Source organism: Alosa alosa, chromosome 4, assembly GCF_017589495.1.
Source record: "Alosa alosa isolate M-15738 ecotype Scorff River chromosome 4, AALO_Geno_1.1, whole genome shotgun sequence".
Lineage (NCBI taxonomy): Eukaryota > Metazoa > Chordata > Actinopteri > Clupeiformes > Clupeidae > Alosa > Alosa alosa.
Window position 1 is genome coordinate 25,565,827 of NC_063192.1, and position 17,946 is coordinate 25,583,772.

The window sequence follows — 17,946 nt, forward strand, 5'->3', positions numbered from 1 at the left end:
GACATCATGGCTGCCTTTCTTCCTTGAAGTCTGAAACGGAGGGAAATTAGCTCCTATTTTAATGACTGATTCGACTTTACTAAATCAGTAACAATGGTGTGGTATCACAATAATCTGACCTCTGGATGTGTCACTAACAACAATGTCTGCAGTGCAAATGGGTCACTGAAGGTAAAGTCTACAGGCTTAATCCTTTTCCCCAAAAAATGCTGTGGATATTATTGTGCATAATGTAGGTTTCTCCATAAAATAAAATTGTGTCAACGTTTGGCTACACCTGTTTCCAGAAAAGAAATCTGAGGCTATTCTGCTTCCGGAGACTTCCATAGCTTCTATGCAGTGCCTCTAAGTGTGCCAGTTGGGAACAGAGCCCTGGACACGCTCATCTGAATCAGCCTTCAGTGTGATCAGTGGGCCACGGACAGCGCACAGGCCCATGATTAAATTTCACAGGGCTGCCCTCGTCCCACGCTTCACACAGACAAACACCAAAGGCCACCAGGGAAATCCATCCGACTCATAAATGACCACCTTTAATAATTGCTGGTAGATGTGGTTTGAGGTTACACCTTCACTCAAGATACAATGGCACTTTGATCTGTGTGGGGTTTTCATACAGAGCTGTACATTGTAAGTTTCCTCTCCTGTGAGATCTTCTGATAAAGGAGTTAAGAGCTGAGCTGAGTTAAGAACGTGTGTGTATGTGTGTTTTTGTGTGTGTGTGTTGTGTGTGTGTTTCATGTATGAGTGGGAGATAGAGTGTATGGCCACAGTTGTTCATTCAGCTGTTTACTGGTAAAATGCCTTCCGCAGTAGGACCCAGAGGGCTTGCTGTATCTGTCATCACTAAGGCTGGACAAGTACACCTTTATGGGGAAGCTGCCAAACAAGACATAAAAATCCTGCCAAAGAAGTTCAACTCAAGCACAAAAAAGTTCAGCTTTGAGCCATGTAATTGGCTCATAGCACCTGACAGGAAAATACAATGGTTCCTGAAGTCAAATTTGTGACTGCTATATATTTGAGGCTGTAGAAATCATACTCTCTTCACTCACATCAGTCCTCAGATAACACTTGCCTAAGAAGTCAAGACGAAGAGGATTAACAGAATGAGCGCGTCAGTGGCCGTTTATAGGAATATTTACACCGAAGATCGCTTCAGACAAACTTATGGTACCGAGGACAAACACCGCGTGCGGGAGAAGTTCCATGAAAAACTCCTCAAGAGGTGCAGGTGTTCGCAGGTTTCGTGTCACAACCTGTTGAAGGAGAGAGTGCCGATTTTCAACTGGCTTCCAAAATACAGGCTAAAGAAATGGATATTAGGAGATGCTGTTGCGGGACTGACAGTTGGCATTCTTCATATACCTCAAGGTAATCCGAGTAAAAGGCACATGTGTTGTGATCTGTTAAGTTTTTAAGGTAATTTCGTACTTCCACAGTAGTTAGAGAATGAAATGAAAATATATATTACCAGGTAAAAAATGCGGTTTTAAAGCTGCTGTTGATTAGCCTACCGGTCACTTTCGTATTAAAATTTGATTAAAAAACATCAGTGTATAGCCGACAAACTGCAGCTGTCTCAGCTTAATTACAGCCGCTTCCATACATACAGACTTGTTAATGTCAACACGTCAGGTAACTTCAAGTCTGGAGATTGTATGAAGAAATCGCTTGGTTATAAAATACCAAAAAAGGTTTAACTCAATTCATTAATATGTTAACCATACCGAACATGGCAAAAACCCAATGTTCAGACCTGAAGTTATGTAAATTTATTTACAATAATTTGTGTATATTGACTCCAAGAATTAAATTAAACAAGATGAATAATGAGTAGCCTAGCCTAATTGAAAAATCTCCCACTTACCCAACAAGACTTTGGCAGAAGAGGGACTCCCAAGGTTCTACACAAGCGTTCTCTTATTTGACATACACTTTATTTCCTCTAACATAAGCTCTATAACAATCGAATGGCTTTTTCCAAATTCAGTATAAAAGAGGCACCTTCATTTCAGGCTCTGAGTGAAACATTACATAGTATATGGTGACAACATCAAGAGCCTTTGAAAAGGTCATATCATCTTGTGAAGAAATGTGCACAACCTTACAAATCTTTCAAAAATCATATATATTTCAATAATAAATTTTGTTTTTAAAGAACAGAAAAAATGTATTGACACATAGATTATCCTTAATATGTTTCTGTATCACTAGGAATGGCTTTTGCACTGTTGACATCAGTAGCGCCCATCTATGGGCTGTACACTTCATTCTTCCCGGTGGTTCTCTACATGCTCTTTGGGACAGGCCGCCACGTCTCCACCGGTAATCCCAAATGTATTTTCATTGCATGGATTATGGGCACATATTTTTCAGGTTATATTAGTGCATTGGAAATTTGTGCAAGTTAACTGTAAATTGTATTTAACTTTTAAATGTAAAGAGCTGTGTTAAAATAGTTGGCATCTGCAATTACTCAACTAATTGTTGCCGCTCTTAGTAAAGCCTATTGTCACTATTTAAAATTATAGTCAACAATATTCCATGGATAATGGACAAAAATATAAAAGAATGACATACATTTTCTGAGAAATGTCTGGTTATTATGTATTTGAATATTTGTATATGAAAATGTGAAATGGATATTAGTAACCAAAATAAAAAACTTGAGGCTTGTATGGTTTTTGTCCCTGTCGTTGGAGAATGTGTATGGTGTTGTGATTTTGTGGCCTCTCGCTGGGACAGGTACCTTTGCTGTGGTGAGCCTGATGACTGGTTCTGTGGTGGAGCAGCTGGTGCCCACCCCTCTGGCTCTGAACACCAGCAGTGCCGAGGCCGCAGAGTTTGAGGCCCAGAGAATTGGAGTGGCATCCGCAGTAGCCTTCCTCTCAGGGATCTTGATGGTGAGGAGAGTGTGCAGTTAGACCTTCAGAAACACTCAGCCACATCACAATAAGTGTAACGGAATGAATTTCTGGCTAGATATTACATTTGGTGTTCTGTGTAGTTGTCGATAAACTCATCTCTAGTCTCTGTTGTTTTCAGTTAGGTATGTTCAGTCTGCAGTTAGGTTTCCTGTCCACATATCTGTCAGAACCCATCGTCAAAGCCTTCACAAGCGCTGCTGCCTTCCATGTGACTGTATCTCAGTTGCAAAGCATGCTGGGGCTACGACTACCCCGTTACACGGGACCCTTCTCCCTCTTCAAGGTGAGTGTGTACTGCAGTAGGCAGGCTGTGAATTAAGCACAGCTGTGAGGGCGAACGGTTGTGCTCAAGTTTGAATGCTAACACAGCGAGTCTTCTCTGCAGACCCTGGCATCGGTGATGGAGAATCTGCCCCACACAAACGTGGCGGAGCTTATCATCTCTCTGGTTTGCCTGGCTGTTCTGGTGCCGGTCAAAGAGGTGAACACGCGCTTCCGCCAGAGGCTGCGCACCCCCATACCAGTGGAAATCCTCACTGTAAGTCATCCACAAATCTGATAGGGTACGGCATGTCCTATGCATGATATTCCAACTCATGGAACGTCACTCGGCCAATCAGAAACAAATAAATAGTTCCATAGAACCCAATTGTTGTATAAAGGCTTATAGACCCTTTCAACAAGGTAAACAAAAACAATGCTTGAACGTTCTATTTGGGCCCCAATCTACTTCCTCTACATTAAGATAACATATGGAATGTTAAAAAGGAAGTCTTGTGGGGCCAACTATGATGCTGATAATGGAACTCTCTTGAAAGGGTCCATAGACAACCTTAGATTATGTTAATGCTTTTGTCCACACATGTGTGCTGTGTGCATTGTTATATCTATGGATCCTTGTACACTATTAATAGGTCATAATTGCAACTGGGGTGGCATATGGCTCCTCCCTGGACTCCAAATATGGCATTCAGATCGTGGGCCATATACCTGCAGGGTAACTAAAATACTTTCTCTACTATACTTCCTGCTCAGAAATGAACTTGTACCAGTAGAAGCATAGATGCATATTGAAGCATGATTGTCCCTTTGTCACCCCCAGGTTCCCTCGTCCCCATATGCCTAAATTGGAAGTTCTGCCAGAGATTGCTGGGGACACGATCGCCCTCACATTCGTAGGCTATGCTGTGTCTGTCTCTCTAGCAATGATTTATGCTGACAAGCATGGCTACTCAATACAGCCCAACCAGGTAGCCCATCTCTCGCTCTCGCTCTCTCTCTCTCTCTCTGTCTGCCTGTCTCATTAGGGGATCCTAATCAAGTGTGATCCAACTGAACATTAAGTTACAAAAGTAGCAGAATTTCTCTTAATGCTGGTGTCTATGTGATATTTGAATTGCAGTGTTGTTGATGTCCTCCCTCCAGGAACTGCTGGCTCTTGGCGTCTCCAACACAGTCTCCTCTCTCTTCACCTGCTTCCCCAGCTCTGCTACTCTGGCAACCACCAACATCCTGGAGAGCGCTGGCGGCCACACACAGGTGCACACTCAATCATTCATTCATTCATCATACATTCATTCAGTGATTCAGTCTGTACATAAATGTTCCATTAACAAACAACTTGGAAAGACATATAGGTTTGTTTTAAGGGTGAGTTGCGGATGTTTCCTACAGCTGTTTTTCCTTTAATATATATATATTTAATATATATCCTGAAATATTTCCTTTAATCTTCCTTTAATATGAATTTAGTTAATTTCCTTCTGGAGTAACCCGAAGTAATCACATGACTTTAGATGTTAAGAATGCCTTGTGGGGGTGGAGCATGCGTCTTTACCACATTCAGTTGGAATCCAAAAATTTCCCCGCCCTATCTCTCTCTCTCTGATCCTCTCCCTCCTCTCTCTCTCTCTCTCTCTCTCTCTCTCTCTCTCTCTCTCTCTCTCTCTCTCTCTCTCTCTCTCTCTCTCTCTCTCTCTCTCTCTCTCTCTCCCTCTCTCTCTCTTTCTCTCTCCCTCTCTCTTTCCACCTGTCACTCCTCTCCTCTCTCTCTCTCTCTCTCTCTCTCCCTCTCTCTCTCTTTCTCTCTCTCTCTCTTTCCACCTGTCACTCCTCTCCTTCCCTCTATCTCTCTCTCTCTCCTCCTCTCTCTCTCTCTCTCTCTCTCTCTCTCTCTCTCTCTCTTTCCACCTGTCACTCCTCTCCCTCCCTCTCTCTCTCCTACTCGCTTCCTGTCACTCTTCACTGTCCTTTTTGAATAAAGGCAAAAAGCCCCAAAATATCCTATGAAACAGTAATGTGCTGTGAATAGCAGTGTGTGAAGAGGCTGTTCTGGTCTGTTCCACAGCTCTCTGGCCTGTTCACCAGTCTGGTGGTGCTGATCGTGCTGCTGCTGATCGGACCGCTCTTCTACTTCCTGCCCAAGGTGAGAGAGAGCGCGGAGCTTGAGGAGCTGAGCTCCTGTTCTGTGTGCTGCCACTGGCGTCCAGACTCACATGTCCCCTGTGTCCCTGTCTCCTTCAGGCCCTGCTCGCGTGCATCAACGTGACCAGCCTGAGGCAAATGTTTGTCCAGTTTCAGGATTTACCAGAATTATGGAGAGTGAGCAAAATTGACTTTGTGAGTACTCATCACTATAAACTTTATGAAGATTTAACTTCAGATCATTTCACGGCTCATCTCATGAATCTCATGAATATATATATAATATTGTTGTGCATGTGAGTGTAGGTTGTGTGGCTAGTAACCTGGCTGTCAGTGGTGGTGCTGAATGTGGATTTGGGTCTGGCCATTGGAGTGGTCTTCTCCATGATGACCGTCATCTGTCGTACTCAGAGGTACGCATCCTGCAATGACATTTGTCAAACACAAGCAACCTGTGAAACCTACTTAAACAGCCTATTCATTAGTTTATTGGAACGCTTATTCACTCCATAGCATTGTGAACATATATGTATGGGATATACTGTTATTAATTTTGCAGTCTTAATAATTGCTAGTGTCAGAGGGGAATAACTGCGCCTCAACTGGAACAGTCCCATTAAAAGTATTGAGCTCATTATGTAACTCGCCGTGTAGAAAGCAATTGAAAAGTTTTAATTAGAATTTGTGCATTTATCAGCAACAATATGCGCTGTTGATTATTTATGCCCCCTAATTATGAATCTCAGCACCCTGGGGCAGGGTGGGTACTGGGCCGCTCTATCCCTCGTCGGCCCGCTATTCTAAAACAAACTCTCCAAACGCATTCTTCTCCTGGAGGACGTTAACTTTTCACACTCACCAGAGGAGAGAGCGGAGGCATTGGCACGAGACTATGGACTTAATGAGTTGGGTTATTTTTGCTCAGGGCCGGGTGCTCAGTGCTGGGGAGAGCCGCCAACACGGAGATCTACAGACCTGTGGACAACCACAATAAGGTGAGGCCCCAAGCCTTAACTACTAATCTTGTGACATGTTAATCTGACATTCTTAATACCTCAACAGAAGACATGGAGTTTTGATATAAGCTTTGATATTATGAAGTTCTCTCACTTGTTGTCGTCTAAATGTCCTTTTAAATATGAAGATCTCTCACTTGTTGTCGTCTAAATGTCCTTTTAAATATGAAGTTCTCTCACTTGTTGTCTTCTAAATGTCCTTTTAAATATGAAGATCTCTCACTTGCTGTCGTCTGCGTTATCTTCACCACTGTTCTCTTTGCTCCTCTTCCTCAGTGCTATGAAATTCCAGGAGTGAAGATCCTGACCTATAATGGACCCATCTACTATGGCAACCGGAGCTTCTTCCGGGCCGACATGAGCCGACTGCTGGGCCTGAGCCCGGAGAGGATCCGGCGCAGGGAGAAGGCCAGGAAAGCCCTGGAGAAGAGGGAGCGAGAGTCCATCAGCACAGTGGTAAGAGAAAAAACATTCAAACACACAAAATGCTATGTGCCAAGCTTTGGCATGTCTTTCATTGGGTTATTTTCTCACTCATTTAATAATAACCTGTATCCTTCCTCAGGAAAGAGGTGTTGCAAATACATCTTTCTCCTCTGAAAACGAGTTCTTTAAATCAGGTCAGTCGTGCTTTAGGTGTGTTCAGGGTTTATCTATAGATGAGCCCTTCCATGGTGGTCTCTTGTCCCAGATGGACACACAATACTCACATTCTGCCCTTCCCCTTCAATGTGTGCCACTGCAGAGGCCCTGGAGAGTGAGGTCCAGGCTGTCCTCATCGACTGTGCCAGCGTCATTTTTGTGGATGTTGCAGGAGCCCGGCTGTTCATTCAGGTAGAGAGACTGGTGTGCATAACAACCATATTGACATTAATGAGGATGAATTCACTTTCCTTCTGCGCACTCATCATATGGGTAATTGCTTTTCAGATGTGTATTGAGTGTCAGAAGGTTGGGATGAGGATATACCTGGCAAACTGCAATGGTAAATGTGCTTGCACATACAGTTAACGTTTTTTTGTGGTTGTGATATTTACAGTCTGTTTTCTTCAGCAAACCCAATCTACTATAGTAGAATAATTTGCTCTCCCTGTTCAACACCTGTTGTCCTGTAGAGAGCGTGCTGAAGATCCTGACCTCCAGTGGCCTGATGGACTACATGAACCCTCAGCACATCTTTGTCACTGTACATGATGCCATGGTCTACATTCAACAGCAGAAGGTAGGCAGGAGCCAGAGAGGGGAATGATCCACACACAGAAGTGATTCACCTTTATTATCCTTTGTGAAACTAGGCATTCTGTGATGAACTGAACTAAAGTATGTGGCCCTGTTTTGATCAGGAGAAACCATCAGAGAACAACACAACAATTTGGGTGTAAGATGGCATTTTTATTCAATGGGGATGTAGCACCTGGGATCCCAACCAAGTTGTGGAGGGAAGAGAGCTTCAACAGCCGGAAATGGACGTGCAGATGGGCTTCAGCACTGTCCCCAGTGGTCTGCCTGTTCTTTTTTGTCAAAATGGCCGCTGATTCAAAAGGCATTTCCCACATGGCTTGCACAGAGACCATTCCATTTAGAAATTGGTTTGCAATGTTTGTGATGCATCAAAATAAGGGTTAAATCTATCATGTTATATACTCTTAAATTCTGTATTGTCTAAATTGAGGTTATTGACCATATATTATGAACATGGAGACTGCACTGAATATTAGCTGAGATTTGGTAGAACAAAATAAATATACTCATACCAACATGTCATAGAGGAGCATGATCTTGTTTTCTGCTCACATCACTACTATCAAGGTATGGTATTCACATATCATGCTCTATAATCATTTGTCTCTGCACAATAATATAATGAATAGATCCATCCAATACATAGCAAGTAAAAGCAATACATGAATTATACAATACAGGCATTTACAGACTAGTAGGAACCTGAATGAAGTGAAGGGTCCTTATGCTGTATGTTCTGTTGTGCTGTATTCTCTACTTATCAGAACTGTAGGATATCTGCCCTCATGATCAAGAAGTGTGACTTGTTCAGATGGAAACCATGAGCACTTTACTGGAGAATAGTAGATATATGCCTAATTCCTACATGATATAACCTCTCTCTTATGCACACACAGACATAGACCTCCCACGTGTTGGCTTTCTCACCACAATTAGCCTACTCAAGACCTGCTCTATGAGCCATATGCTGGAATGGGTGCCTGCTCTTCAGCATGGGGGCCCGCACGATATACTTGTTATAGTTGTTATATTTGTATGTTGGCCTGGGTTATAAAGATAAAGAAATAAATTATTTTGTCTGTACTTTGTACTCAATCCATTTACGATGTACTTCTTGATGCTGGAAATAATGACATGTATTTATTTTTGTCATTGATATTTTAATAATGTACTGTATGAATAAACATGAATTATGTACACCAACCACAAATTTGGTTTCACATTATAACATAACCCTGGATACCTATTAATAAATAGTAATACACATTATAATATATTAATAAATATATTATAATTGAATATATTTATTTATTTGCTACTATATCAATGTAATGCATCATACCAGTAGTAATGATAATGCTGTAATAATGATGTAATATAATGTCGGTCAGTTCAAGGGCATCTGAACAGTTGAAGGACAATAGATGTTGCTTGACAGTAGATGTTGCTTGGCTGTCCACAATGATGTAACAGTTAAGACCTGTCCTGCTTCCCATGCTCTCCCCACCTGTCCACGTTCACAAAGCCCAGCCACCCTGGAGCATTGACAAGATATTGATTTGAAAAAGACAGTAATTAGAATTCTGATTATAATTATTTGAGTTATTTGTGAATTGTTTTTATATTTGTATTACATTCTTGGTATGGTGCCAATTGAATGCCATGGTTGGTCACCTAAGGATGATGACATTTGACAAAGATTATTTTAGGCTTACTATAATTTGAGGTGTTCCCATGGTCATTCGCTTAGTCAAGCAATCAGGTTGTCAAGGCCCCATTCAGCTGGGAAATGGTAAATGGAGCCAGGGTCAGCAGTGACAACACAACAACAACAACAACACTTGAGTCAAACATGCAGCAAACTTCAACATATTTTCTTAATATCTGTTTACACAATTTAAGGACATTTAATAACAATTGCAGATGGCCAAAGTGCTGGTTTCCGGTACATGATGCTGAGGGTATTCTGGGGTATTCTCACTGTATTCTGATGTGTTCATATGTTACATCTGTGTGTAGTATACAACAGGGAGAGGTCCATATTATTGTACATAACCGTGCCTTAGCCTGTGTACCAGCAGGAAGGTCGTACAGGCCAATGTTTAGGAACATCCGGGGAACATCAGTGATAACATGGGCCGAGGGAGTCATCATGTCTGCCTATTCGGGCTAGTATCTCCATCTGGCCAGAGCCGGGTTTTGTACACTGGTTGGCACCTGCCACGTTGGCATGATTGACGTTTGTATGTTTTAGTATAACAGGCTTTGTCTTAGGTTTTGACACGGAGACGGATCGAGGAAACGACCCGAGGAGCATCTTCTGTCGGAAGGCTCAGCAGCCGCTTCTAAGAACAACCACAACTGTTAGACTCTGCACAGTTTTACTGTTTGAGACTTAGCCTGTGTTCTGTTATTCATTGTTGTACCATCTACAATAAATCATCATCTAATCGCCGATCCTGATCCCGCCGTCAAGCTTTATTGACCATCTTCAATACAGACATTAGAACTAAAACACAACGCAACAACCAGAGAATCCAACAGTATAAGTTATCAGTTTGAGGTCTATGCTATTTACTTGCTGGTTCACCAGGCTGTACATCCTCTCCGGCCTCAGTCTCCTCTATGTTTCCCTTTCACTGACTGGTCCCTCCTTGTTCGCTGATGACCTCTGCTCCTCCATCAGGTGGTCATGGGCCTATTCAACTGGGAAATGGTAGCTGGAGCCAGAAGGGGCTGTGACAACAACATGAACATTTGTCAAACAGGCAGTGACATTCGTCATTGACTCATTTTCTCAATATCAATGTCAGTGTCCATGTTATGCTATTTAAGGACATTTAATGCTTGCTCCGTCATTTCCCGCCACAAGTTAAATCAAGTCACTTTTATTTATATAGCACATTTAAATACAACAGGAGTTGACCCAAAGTGCTTTTTTTTGCTTTGTCTGAACTTACGGTTCCTCTCGTACTGAGCAGGATTACCATTGCAGCAACACATCATCAGTAGGGTAAAACTAATCTGTCTCACGACGGTCTACACATCTGGCCATAGGCCACAACCCAGCCAGAAAAGATTTTTAAAAAGGTTAACTGTGGGCATTAATAAGCAGTTTATGGTCAATGCTATACCCATAAAAGCGAAACTGTGGGCATGCATTTGTAGTTTGAAGTCTATGTTATTTGCATTCTTACTTGCTGGTTCAGCAGGCTGAAGATCCTCCTCAGCCAGAGTATCCTCCATATTCACCTTCTCACTGGCTGGTTCAGTAGGCCGAAGATCCTGTCTGGCCTGAGTGTCCTCCATGTTTAGGTCATCCTAAACAACAAACATGTTGTTTTGTACCCAGCCTCTCTGGAGCACCCAGTGTGGCTTGCGCCTCACTTGAAAATCCTGTAGAGAAGTCTTCAGTCTTTCCTTAGGTTCTCCAGGAGCTCCATCTCCCTGCACCCTTCTCTCAGCAGTGTCCACGTTAGCAGTTTTAACATTAGCTGAGTGGATCAACCTGACAGCCCAGATGACAGTTGTTTCTTCAAGTTTCTCTATTTCTTCGACTTGATCTGGGCCATGGCGGAGTTGCGACAGATCCTATCATTTTTGGTCCTCTGTCGTGTTCTACTTGGTCTGAGACGTTCTCGGATGATGTTGAAGATGGCTCTCATGGCTTCCATGAAGCAACCACATTCTCCTCTCAAATCTCCTCTCACCTCCATCTTCAATTAATAATAATAATAATAATAATAATAATAATAATAATCTTTATTTGTATAGCACCTTTCATACACAGAATGCAGCTCAAAGTGCTTTACATTTGAAGCATGTAACACAATAATAGTCAGTCAGTCATTATCAATCACTTTTCTTTGCTGTTTATGATCTACTCAGCAACATATCAAAAATATAGAAAATGACGTCATAAGACTGGCAGCCTTAACCCTCTTACCCCCCACAAGCACGCCATATGGCAACTGTGGCAAGGAAAAACTCCCATATTCCAGGAAGAAACCTTGAGCAGAACCTGACTTAATAGGGGAGCCCATCTGCTTCTGGCTGGCTAAGCCCTCAAAAAGTAGCAGATGTAGAATAATCTGAAAAAAAGTAGTCTACAGGATAAGATGAGTTAACTAAAAGCTTTCCTGTACAGGTATGTTTTCAGATCTTTTTTAAAAATATTTACTGAACTCGCCTGCTTGATGTACAGAGGCAGGGTGTTCCATTGTTTGGGGGCATAATGGATAAACGCAGCTTCTCCACTTATAGGCTTCTATTTGGTCTAAAGATGTTTAAAATAGACTCCTCTTTAGTCTTTTTTTTTGTAATGCTGTAGATTAGGAAACACTGGATGAACAATATCAAACAATTATTAAACCGATGATTGGCCTGTCTTAAACATGTTTTACCATGGGATTCTGGCAAGTGTTCTTTTTTATGTTGTTGTATGTTGGGGTGGAAGCCTAACAGTTGAGGACAGGAACAGATAAGGAAACCTGATAAGGAAAGCAGGTTCCATCATTGGTTCATGCCCAAGTTCTGTGGAGGAAATCCTACAACAACAATGGGAATGTAACACCTGGGATCCCAACCAAGTTGTGGACAAAAAAACAGAGGGTGATGAGGAAGAAACAGAGGGTGATGAGGAAGATGAGGAGTGTGCTGTCAAGGAACGAACTTCCCTTGTACAGCATGTTCACCAAAAGTGGTAGGAGCCAAAGGCTCCTCCTAGATGCTCAACAGGAGGTCATTTGTCCCTACAGCAATCAGACTTTTTAACAACAGCTGTCGACTTATTACTGTTGTGATTTATGTTGCTGAGATTGCTGTGATTGTTGTGTCCTTTCAGTGCCTGTGTCTGGTGCATACCTATTTATTTGTTGTGGTAGTGAATGTTGTACTGTGCCCTGTCTTAAGTAAAACTGTCCTACTGATGTATGTTGTGTGTGGTTGCCAGGTAGCAAAAGAATTTCCCCCTTGGGGATTAATAAAGTGCTCTCCCTCAATGTTATCTCTGGTGCAGTCAGGTCAAACTGATACAGTGTTCTACTTTGCACTTATGTTCAGAAGATTCCAAATAGAATGGCCACTTTTGAAACCAGACTGCAGGTTGTTATGTCACAGACTTACTTGAAGACCACTTTCTCCAAAACCTTTGACAAGAAAGGAAGAAGGGAGACAGGTCTGTAGTTTTTCACATCAGTTGGACTAGTGTTTAAAAGAAAAAGGAACTATTCCAGAACTGAGTGAAGTATTAAACACATGCGTGACTGCTGGAAGAACAGCAGGTGTGATAGACTGCGAAAGAGTAGACGGGACAGGATCCAAAGGGCATGTTGTTGGATGACTTCACTGAAGCAGTAGAGAAACCTCTTCATCATAAGGAGAGAAAGAGCATCCAACGATGGCATCATGCCAACACAGGGCAAAGCCCTCCTTATAGGTGCATAAAACTGATGATGATTGACAGCAGGATTGACAGAAGGTCAACAGGGTTAAAGTGCTTTACAAATAAAAAAATAACAATAATAAAATATTAACATAATTAATATAATATAAAATGCCTACATATGAAGAGATAAAGCAATAATGTCAATCATTGTTTTTGACAATAATATAATAATAATGACAATCATTTGTTTTTATTACTAATTTTCTTAATGCAGACGTAACTTTTAAAAAAACTTTACTGTAAATGTTAACTTTTGTAATGTGCATATTCTGTAAGTGTCTTTGGACAAAAGTGTCTGCTAAATTCCATAACATAACCATCTAATGGTGTAGTTTATTTTATATATTAATGTTTGTCCATATTTTGTGTATTAACAAACGACACCATTAGATACAGTAGCATAAGCCACAATTGCTACCTATGACACAAAAATAATAGTTCAACTCTACTACTGTAAATAATGATAAATAATTTAAAATCATCAAATCAAAAATTTTACAAATAATAAGTTTTCATGTAAGCAAAACTTGGAAAGACTCACAGACAAAGAACTGAATTTAACTTTTTTTTATTTTAATCAGACATAAATGGGTGCATGTGCATTGTTGTTTTTTTTTCTTGTTGCCGGCATCTGAAGCCTGCGAAACGAATGGAATGCACATCAGAAGGGTTCTAGGTCAAGGTTAAAGGATACAACTCGCTTCACAGACTTCTGCAGCAGTTTCCAATAGCCACCAGCCACTCCTACTGGATTCAGGTCCATCAATCTTCACACACTTAAAGGTTTGCTTTTTCAGCAGGCTGAGACAGTGACTTGGGAAATAAAATTAAAAACACTTCCGTTACAATAGCCAAGGTCTATGGTTTTTTTTTTTTTCCCCGTTATCATGAAGACACAGACAATGCAGCATTTCTTAAAAAAAGATTTGGCATCACTAACTAAAAATAAGCTTCCAGAGCACAGTGCATATGGCTCAAGGTCATCCTAAAAATTCAGTGCAAGTAATACATGCGGCGCTTCCCTCATACCCCATTCCCCACCATAATACCCCAAATGCACCCCCACACACACAGTTTGAAATAAAAACACATTTTACATTGCTCTGGTCAGATGTAGAAAGACAGTAGCTATACATAGTGAGTGACAATACAGTGTTATAATCCCTGCAAAAGACATCAACATCAGATTAATTTAAAATACACCTTGATGACAAGGAGGATATTCTCATCCTTACTAATAATATGTCCAATTTGCCATTGTGGATACATGTCATAGATTACACTGCTTAAGTCTCTTCCCGGTTCTCAGCAGCACTTTGATTGGTGAACAGAAATAATTCAAGCCATGGAGAACAAGGTGAGGAGAAGAGTCTGTGTAAACACTGACGGTGAAGCACATGCTGAGAAAAACCACGAGCATGTGTTCTGTTTGAGAGTGAAAGTGACAGCAAGCAGCTGAAGGTGACCGGTGGAGTCGGTCCTGCGCTGCAGTGATGGAGACATGGCGTCACGCTGACACACACTGCCCTCTGCTGTTCCTCCTTCACTTCCTGTTCCACCACCACCGTTACCTTGACCTGATAAAAATCAACTCTGAGTTCAAAAGCAGGCCATAAAACAAGCACCCAAATTAATTATTTTCCTGCTTGATGTTGGATACCCATATGTTCTCCTTATCATCCAGTGTGTATTTCAAAAGAAACCTCTAGACACTACCTCCTCAGGGCATTCACTTTTAAAGCTCAAGGAGTGCTTTACTAATTGGCATGGTGAAAAGTAGCCCATACCAATTAGGGAGTGGTACACAAGACCGGCCAAACGCTTCAGTCTACAGCATCCTGCAGATATCCTTCCCCAAGTCAGTCTCTCGCCCTAGAACGCAAGCAGCCAACGCCTCCCTAATCCCTATAAGGACCATCTGAGTCAAGCCATGCCAACATTCGCCTCTTTTAAGCGAATATAAGGCAGGACCCTATTCATGAAAAAAAATCAAAAACACAAAGTTTGATGTGTGACAGAGCAGCCAAACGAGAGACTCAAAAGCAGCCGTTAAACAGTACAAAGCATGTGCAAGAGAAACACTTTTCATGAATAGAAGAGGTGAACCATGCAAAAAGCCTCCGAAGCACACACTGCCAAAATGATACAAGGGAGTGTTTGACACTGGGCATACGGGTACATATAGGTCTGATATGTACAACATCAACAACAACAATGAGAATTAACGCAATAAATCAAAATAGAAAATAGTCTACTATTGCAAAAAAGAGTCATCTCTATGCAGACTATGAATTCCACACAAGCCAAAGTAACAGTTGTTGCACTTTCCTGCATAGGCACTTGGTAAATTCCAAATATAAATTCAGTTTACCAGTTTATATATATAGTTTAAAAAATCACCACGATTTCCCAATTGTGTTGATCCATAATGAAATATTAATGAAAACAGTTTGTTTCAACAGTATTGAAAACAACAATACTATTTGCAGTAAAGTCAAAGACCTTGTCTTTTATGTACAGTTCTGGAGTGCAGATTGCCGCAAAGACAAGGTACAAAGATTTACACATCTCTCTAGAAAGGTCTTTGTCAAAATGACTGAAATTAAAAATCAAGAGTAAGACAAAAAAAACATTACAGGTCCCTTTTCATTAGGATGGATGCAGCCTTGCCGAAAAGCAATCAGTCTGTCGCCCGTTAAGCTCACATCTACTCCATCACTGGCACCTGGCCTGAGACCTCCACACCTGCATGTCAGTCACATCTCGACATTTTTACACAGGAGTCTGTGTCGTATATTCAACAACACCACCATGACCAACATTTGTTACCCCATCATCCCAATTCAGTCCCACTGAATCAGGAGAGATGTGATGGAAAGCTGTGAAGTGGTATGTGGCCATTTAGTCCTGGTGTGTGACTGCCATCTTGTGGTGAAGATGTTAACTGCAAGTGAGGCATGTAAATACTAGTTTAGTCAGAGAGGGGAGAGAGAGAGAGAAAGAGAGAGAGAGAGAGAGAGAGAGAGAGAGAGAGAAAGACGTACACTGGAGTAAATGCGAAAGTTAAGGCGAACATCAAGACATGGATATATGACAGAGCTCATCTTACTGCACAACCAAGAAAGAAATCCTGAACAAATTGAAAGCAGTTTCCACTATACTGAAGTGCTATACAATACTGAAGTGCTAAAAACATGCCTCACGGTCCTCTGAAATGAGGAAATGAAACCGGAAGCACCTGCTATGGGGTCATGGACAAAAATAAACTTTTGTCATGGCACTGCAGTTAAACACTAAATTTGGAGGTGATTGTGACTACTTAAGAATTGAAGTCATGCCTTTATGCTTTCAATTTCTTGCAATTTGTCGCTAGTCAAATTACACAGATGTTTGCTATGAACTCAAAGTAAAATCAATTTCACACTACATACTCTGACATTTTGGTCACATTTTGAGCCAAGGCTATTCCGTCATGAGACAACTATTACCTCCATTTAAAATACGTTCATGGCGAATCAAAAATAAATAAATAACTACTCCATATTATATGCCCCAGTCAAGTTGACCCTAGAACAAAAAATAACCCATTATTTTTAAGACTAAAAAGTGCGTCGATGCTACTATCGTTCTCCTTCGGTTCTAATATGGGTGTACAAAGACACTTTGGTCACTGGAATCTTGGTTGGAGGCAGTGCAGCGGTATCACATGGACAGACATGAGGGGTCAGGCTCTCCATCACATTCACAGGCAGGTCATGCAACATCAATCAGTCCTTCAATCTGTCATCCGATCAATGCGTCAATCAAACAGGAACGTTCCAAGTAATAAATGGAAGCTAGGGAGGGAACATGAAGGGGGAGGGGGGACGAGGGGGAAAGGACAGGGGTGGAGAGTGGTCAGCACGCCTCTTTTCTTAGTTAAGAGTTTCCCATCATCAAAGGTTATGTGCATCGTCCAGTCATGGAGCAAATACAGTGACTAATAGCTTTGGTGACCAAATTGACAAACCCCAGGGGTGTTTGTCATGGCTGAAGGGCGATATGGTCACTGGCGCAATGGGTGTGAGTTGGAGTGTGACGTGAGCAATTCTCTCCAGGTAACGGTTGTGGAGGGGTGGGCTTGCCGTCATGGCTGAGTTGCCCAGTGGGAATGGTGTCTCCCTGGACTGCACAGCTGTCCACGGACACACCACCACAAAACAAAAGCTGTAGGAGGGGGCATGGTATGCCCAGGCATAGAGGCACGCCACTCAAGCGTCTTTTCTCGTGCCACCACTGTCTCTCAAGTTAGTGAGACCTGCACTAAGGTCAAGATGTGGGCCTTCGATGACTAATTCAACACGGCTGTAGATTGTCTGTAGGCTCCTAGAACACTAGAATGGTCTTTTTTTCCCTTTTAAAAATCCCCAGGGCTCCCCACCCTCCCCAGGACATACTGTGATGGACGTCTTTGGCAACACAGGCACAGGGTGGGTGTGGGCCAGCTCACGGCAGAGAGGTGGGGGGGGGGGAGGGGCAACAGAACGGGAGGGCACAGGAGGTCAGTTGTGGGTGAGACACTGGAAGCGGTTCTTGAAATAGAACAGCTCGCTCCTGGTCTGGACAGTGTCCGAGGAAGAGGACGGATAGCGGAACTTGTAGTAGGCCTTGTCACTCTCGGACTGTCCCCACGGGAGTTTGATCTTGGAGGCGTGGTTCACGATCACGTCATCGCAGGAGGCCACATGAAGAATCCCAAGGCCATCAATAAAGAATTCTGAAAGAGACAAGAGCCGGGAGGCTTATTAGAAATCTGACAGAAACACATTTAGCATCATTAACTAATTATCATAATTATTTGGGCAGTTGTGGCCCACTGGTTAGCACTCTGGACTTGTAACCGGAGGGT

At 42.1% G+C, this 17,946-nt stretch overlaps 2 protein-coding genes across 3 annotated transcripts in view; one reads left to right on the plus strand and one right to left on the minus strand.

Moving 5' to 3' along the window:
• Positions 1-297: 297 nt before the first annotated feature.
• Positions 298-8,801, plus strand: slc26a10 (solute carrier family 26 member 10). 2 transcript variants are annotated; one of them, XM_048241377.1, is made up of 19 exons: positions 298-546; positions 814-1,374; positions 2,218-2,328; positions 2,749-2,906; positions 3,049-3,213; positions 3,316-3,468; positions 3,845-3,927; positions 4,033-4,180; positions 4,356-4,469; positions 5,278-5,355; positions 5,454-5,549; positions 5,661-5,767; positions 6,280-6,349; positions 6,647-6,826; positions 6,936-6,990; positions 7,116-7,204; positions 7,301-7,355; positions 7,486-7,592; positions 7,714-8,801. In XM_048241377.1, the coding sequence occupies exons 2-19, from the start codon at positions 1,110-1,112 to the stop codon at positions 7,750-7,752; spliced, it is 2,073 nt and encodes a 690-aa protein (XP_048097334.1). In that variant the 5' UTR covers positions 298-546; positions 814-1,109; the 3' UTR covers positions 7,753-8,801. The 2 variants fall into 2 exon arrangements, with proteins under 2 accessions (XP_048097334.1, XP_048097333.1); XM_048241376.1 differs by having other exon boundaries at positions 298-1,374.
• A 4,809-nt stretch (positions 8,802-13,610) lies between these two features.
• Positions 13,611-17,946, minus strand: part of b4galnt1a (beta-1,4-N-acetyl-galactosaminyl transferase 1a) — a 51,320-nt gene continuing 46,984 nt past the window's right edge. The window contains exon 11 of the mRNA XM_048241398.1: positions 13,611-17,814. Coding sequence (XP_048097355.1) covers positions 17,600-17,814 — 215 coding nt within the window. The 3' untranslated portion in view covers positions 13,611-17,599. The remainder of the gene's footprint in view (positions 17,815-17,946) is intronic.

What these genes read in the sequence shown, in the direction of transcription:
- slc26a10 (XM_048241376.1), top strand. Translation starts at nt 1,110, where the DNA reads ATGAGCGCGTCAGTGGCCGTTTATAGGAATATTTACACCGAAGATCGC. An exon ending in TCTTCTACTTCCTGCCCAAG is followed by an intron (nt 5,356 to 5,453) that starts GTGAGAGAGAGC and finishes TGTCTCCTTCAG; the next exon opens with GCCCTGCTCGCGTGCATCAA. An exon ending in TCTACATTCAACAGCAGAAG is followed by an intron (nt 7,593 to 7,713) that starts GTAGGCAGGAGC and finishes TGTTTTGATCAG; the next exon opens with GAGAAACCATCAGAGAACAA.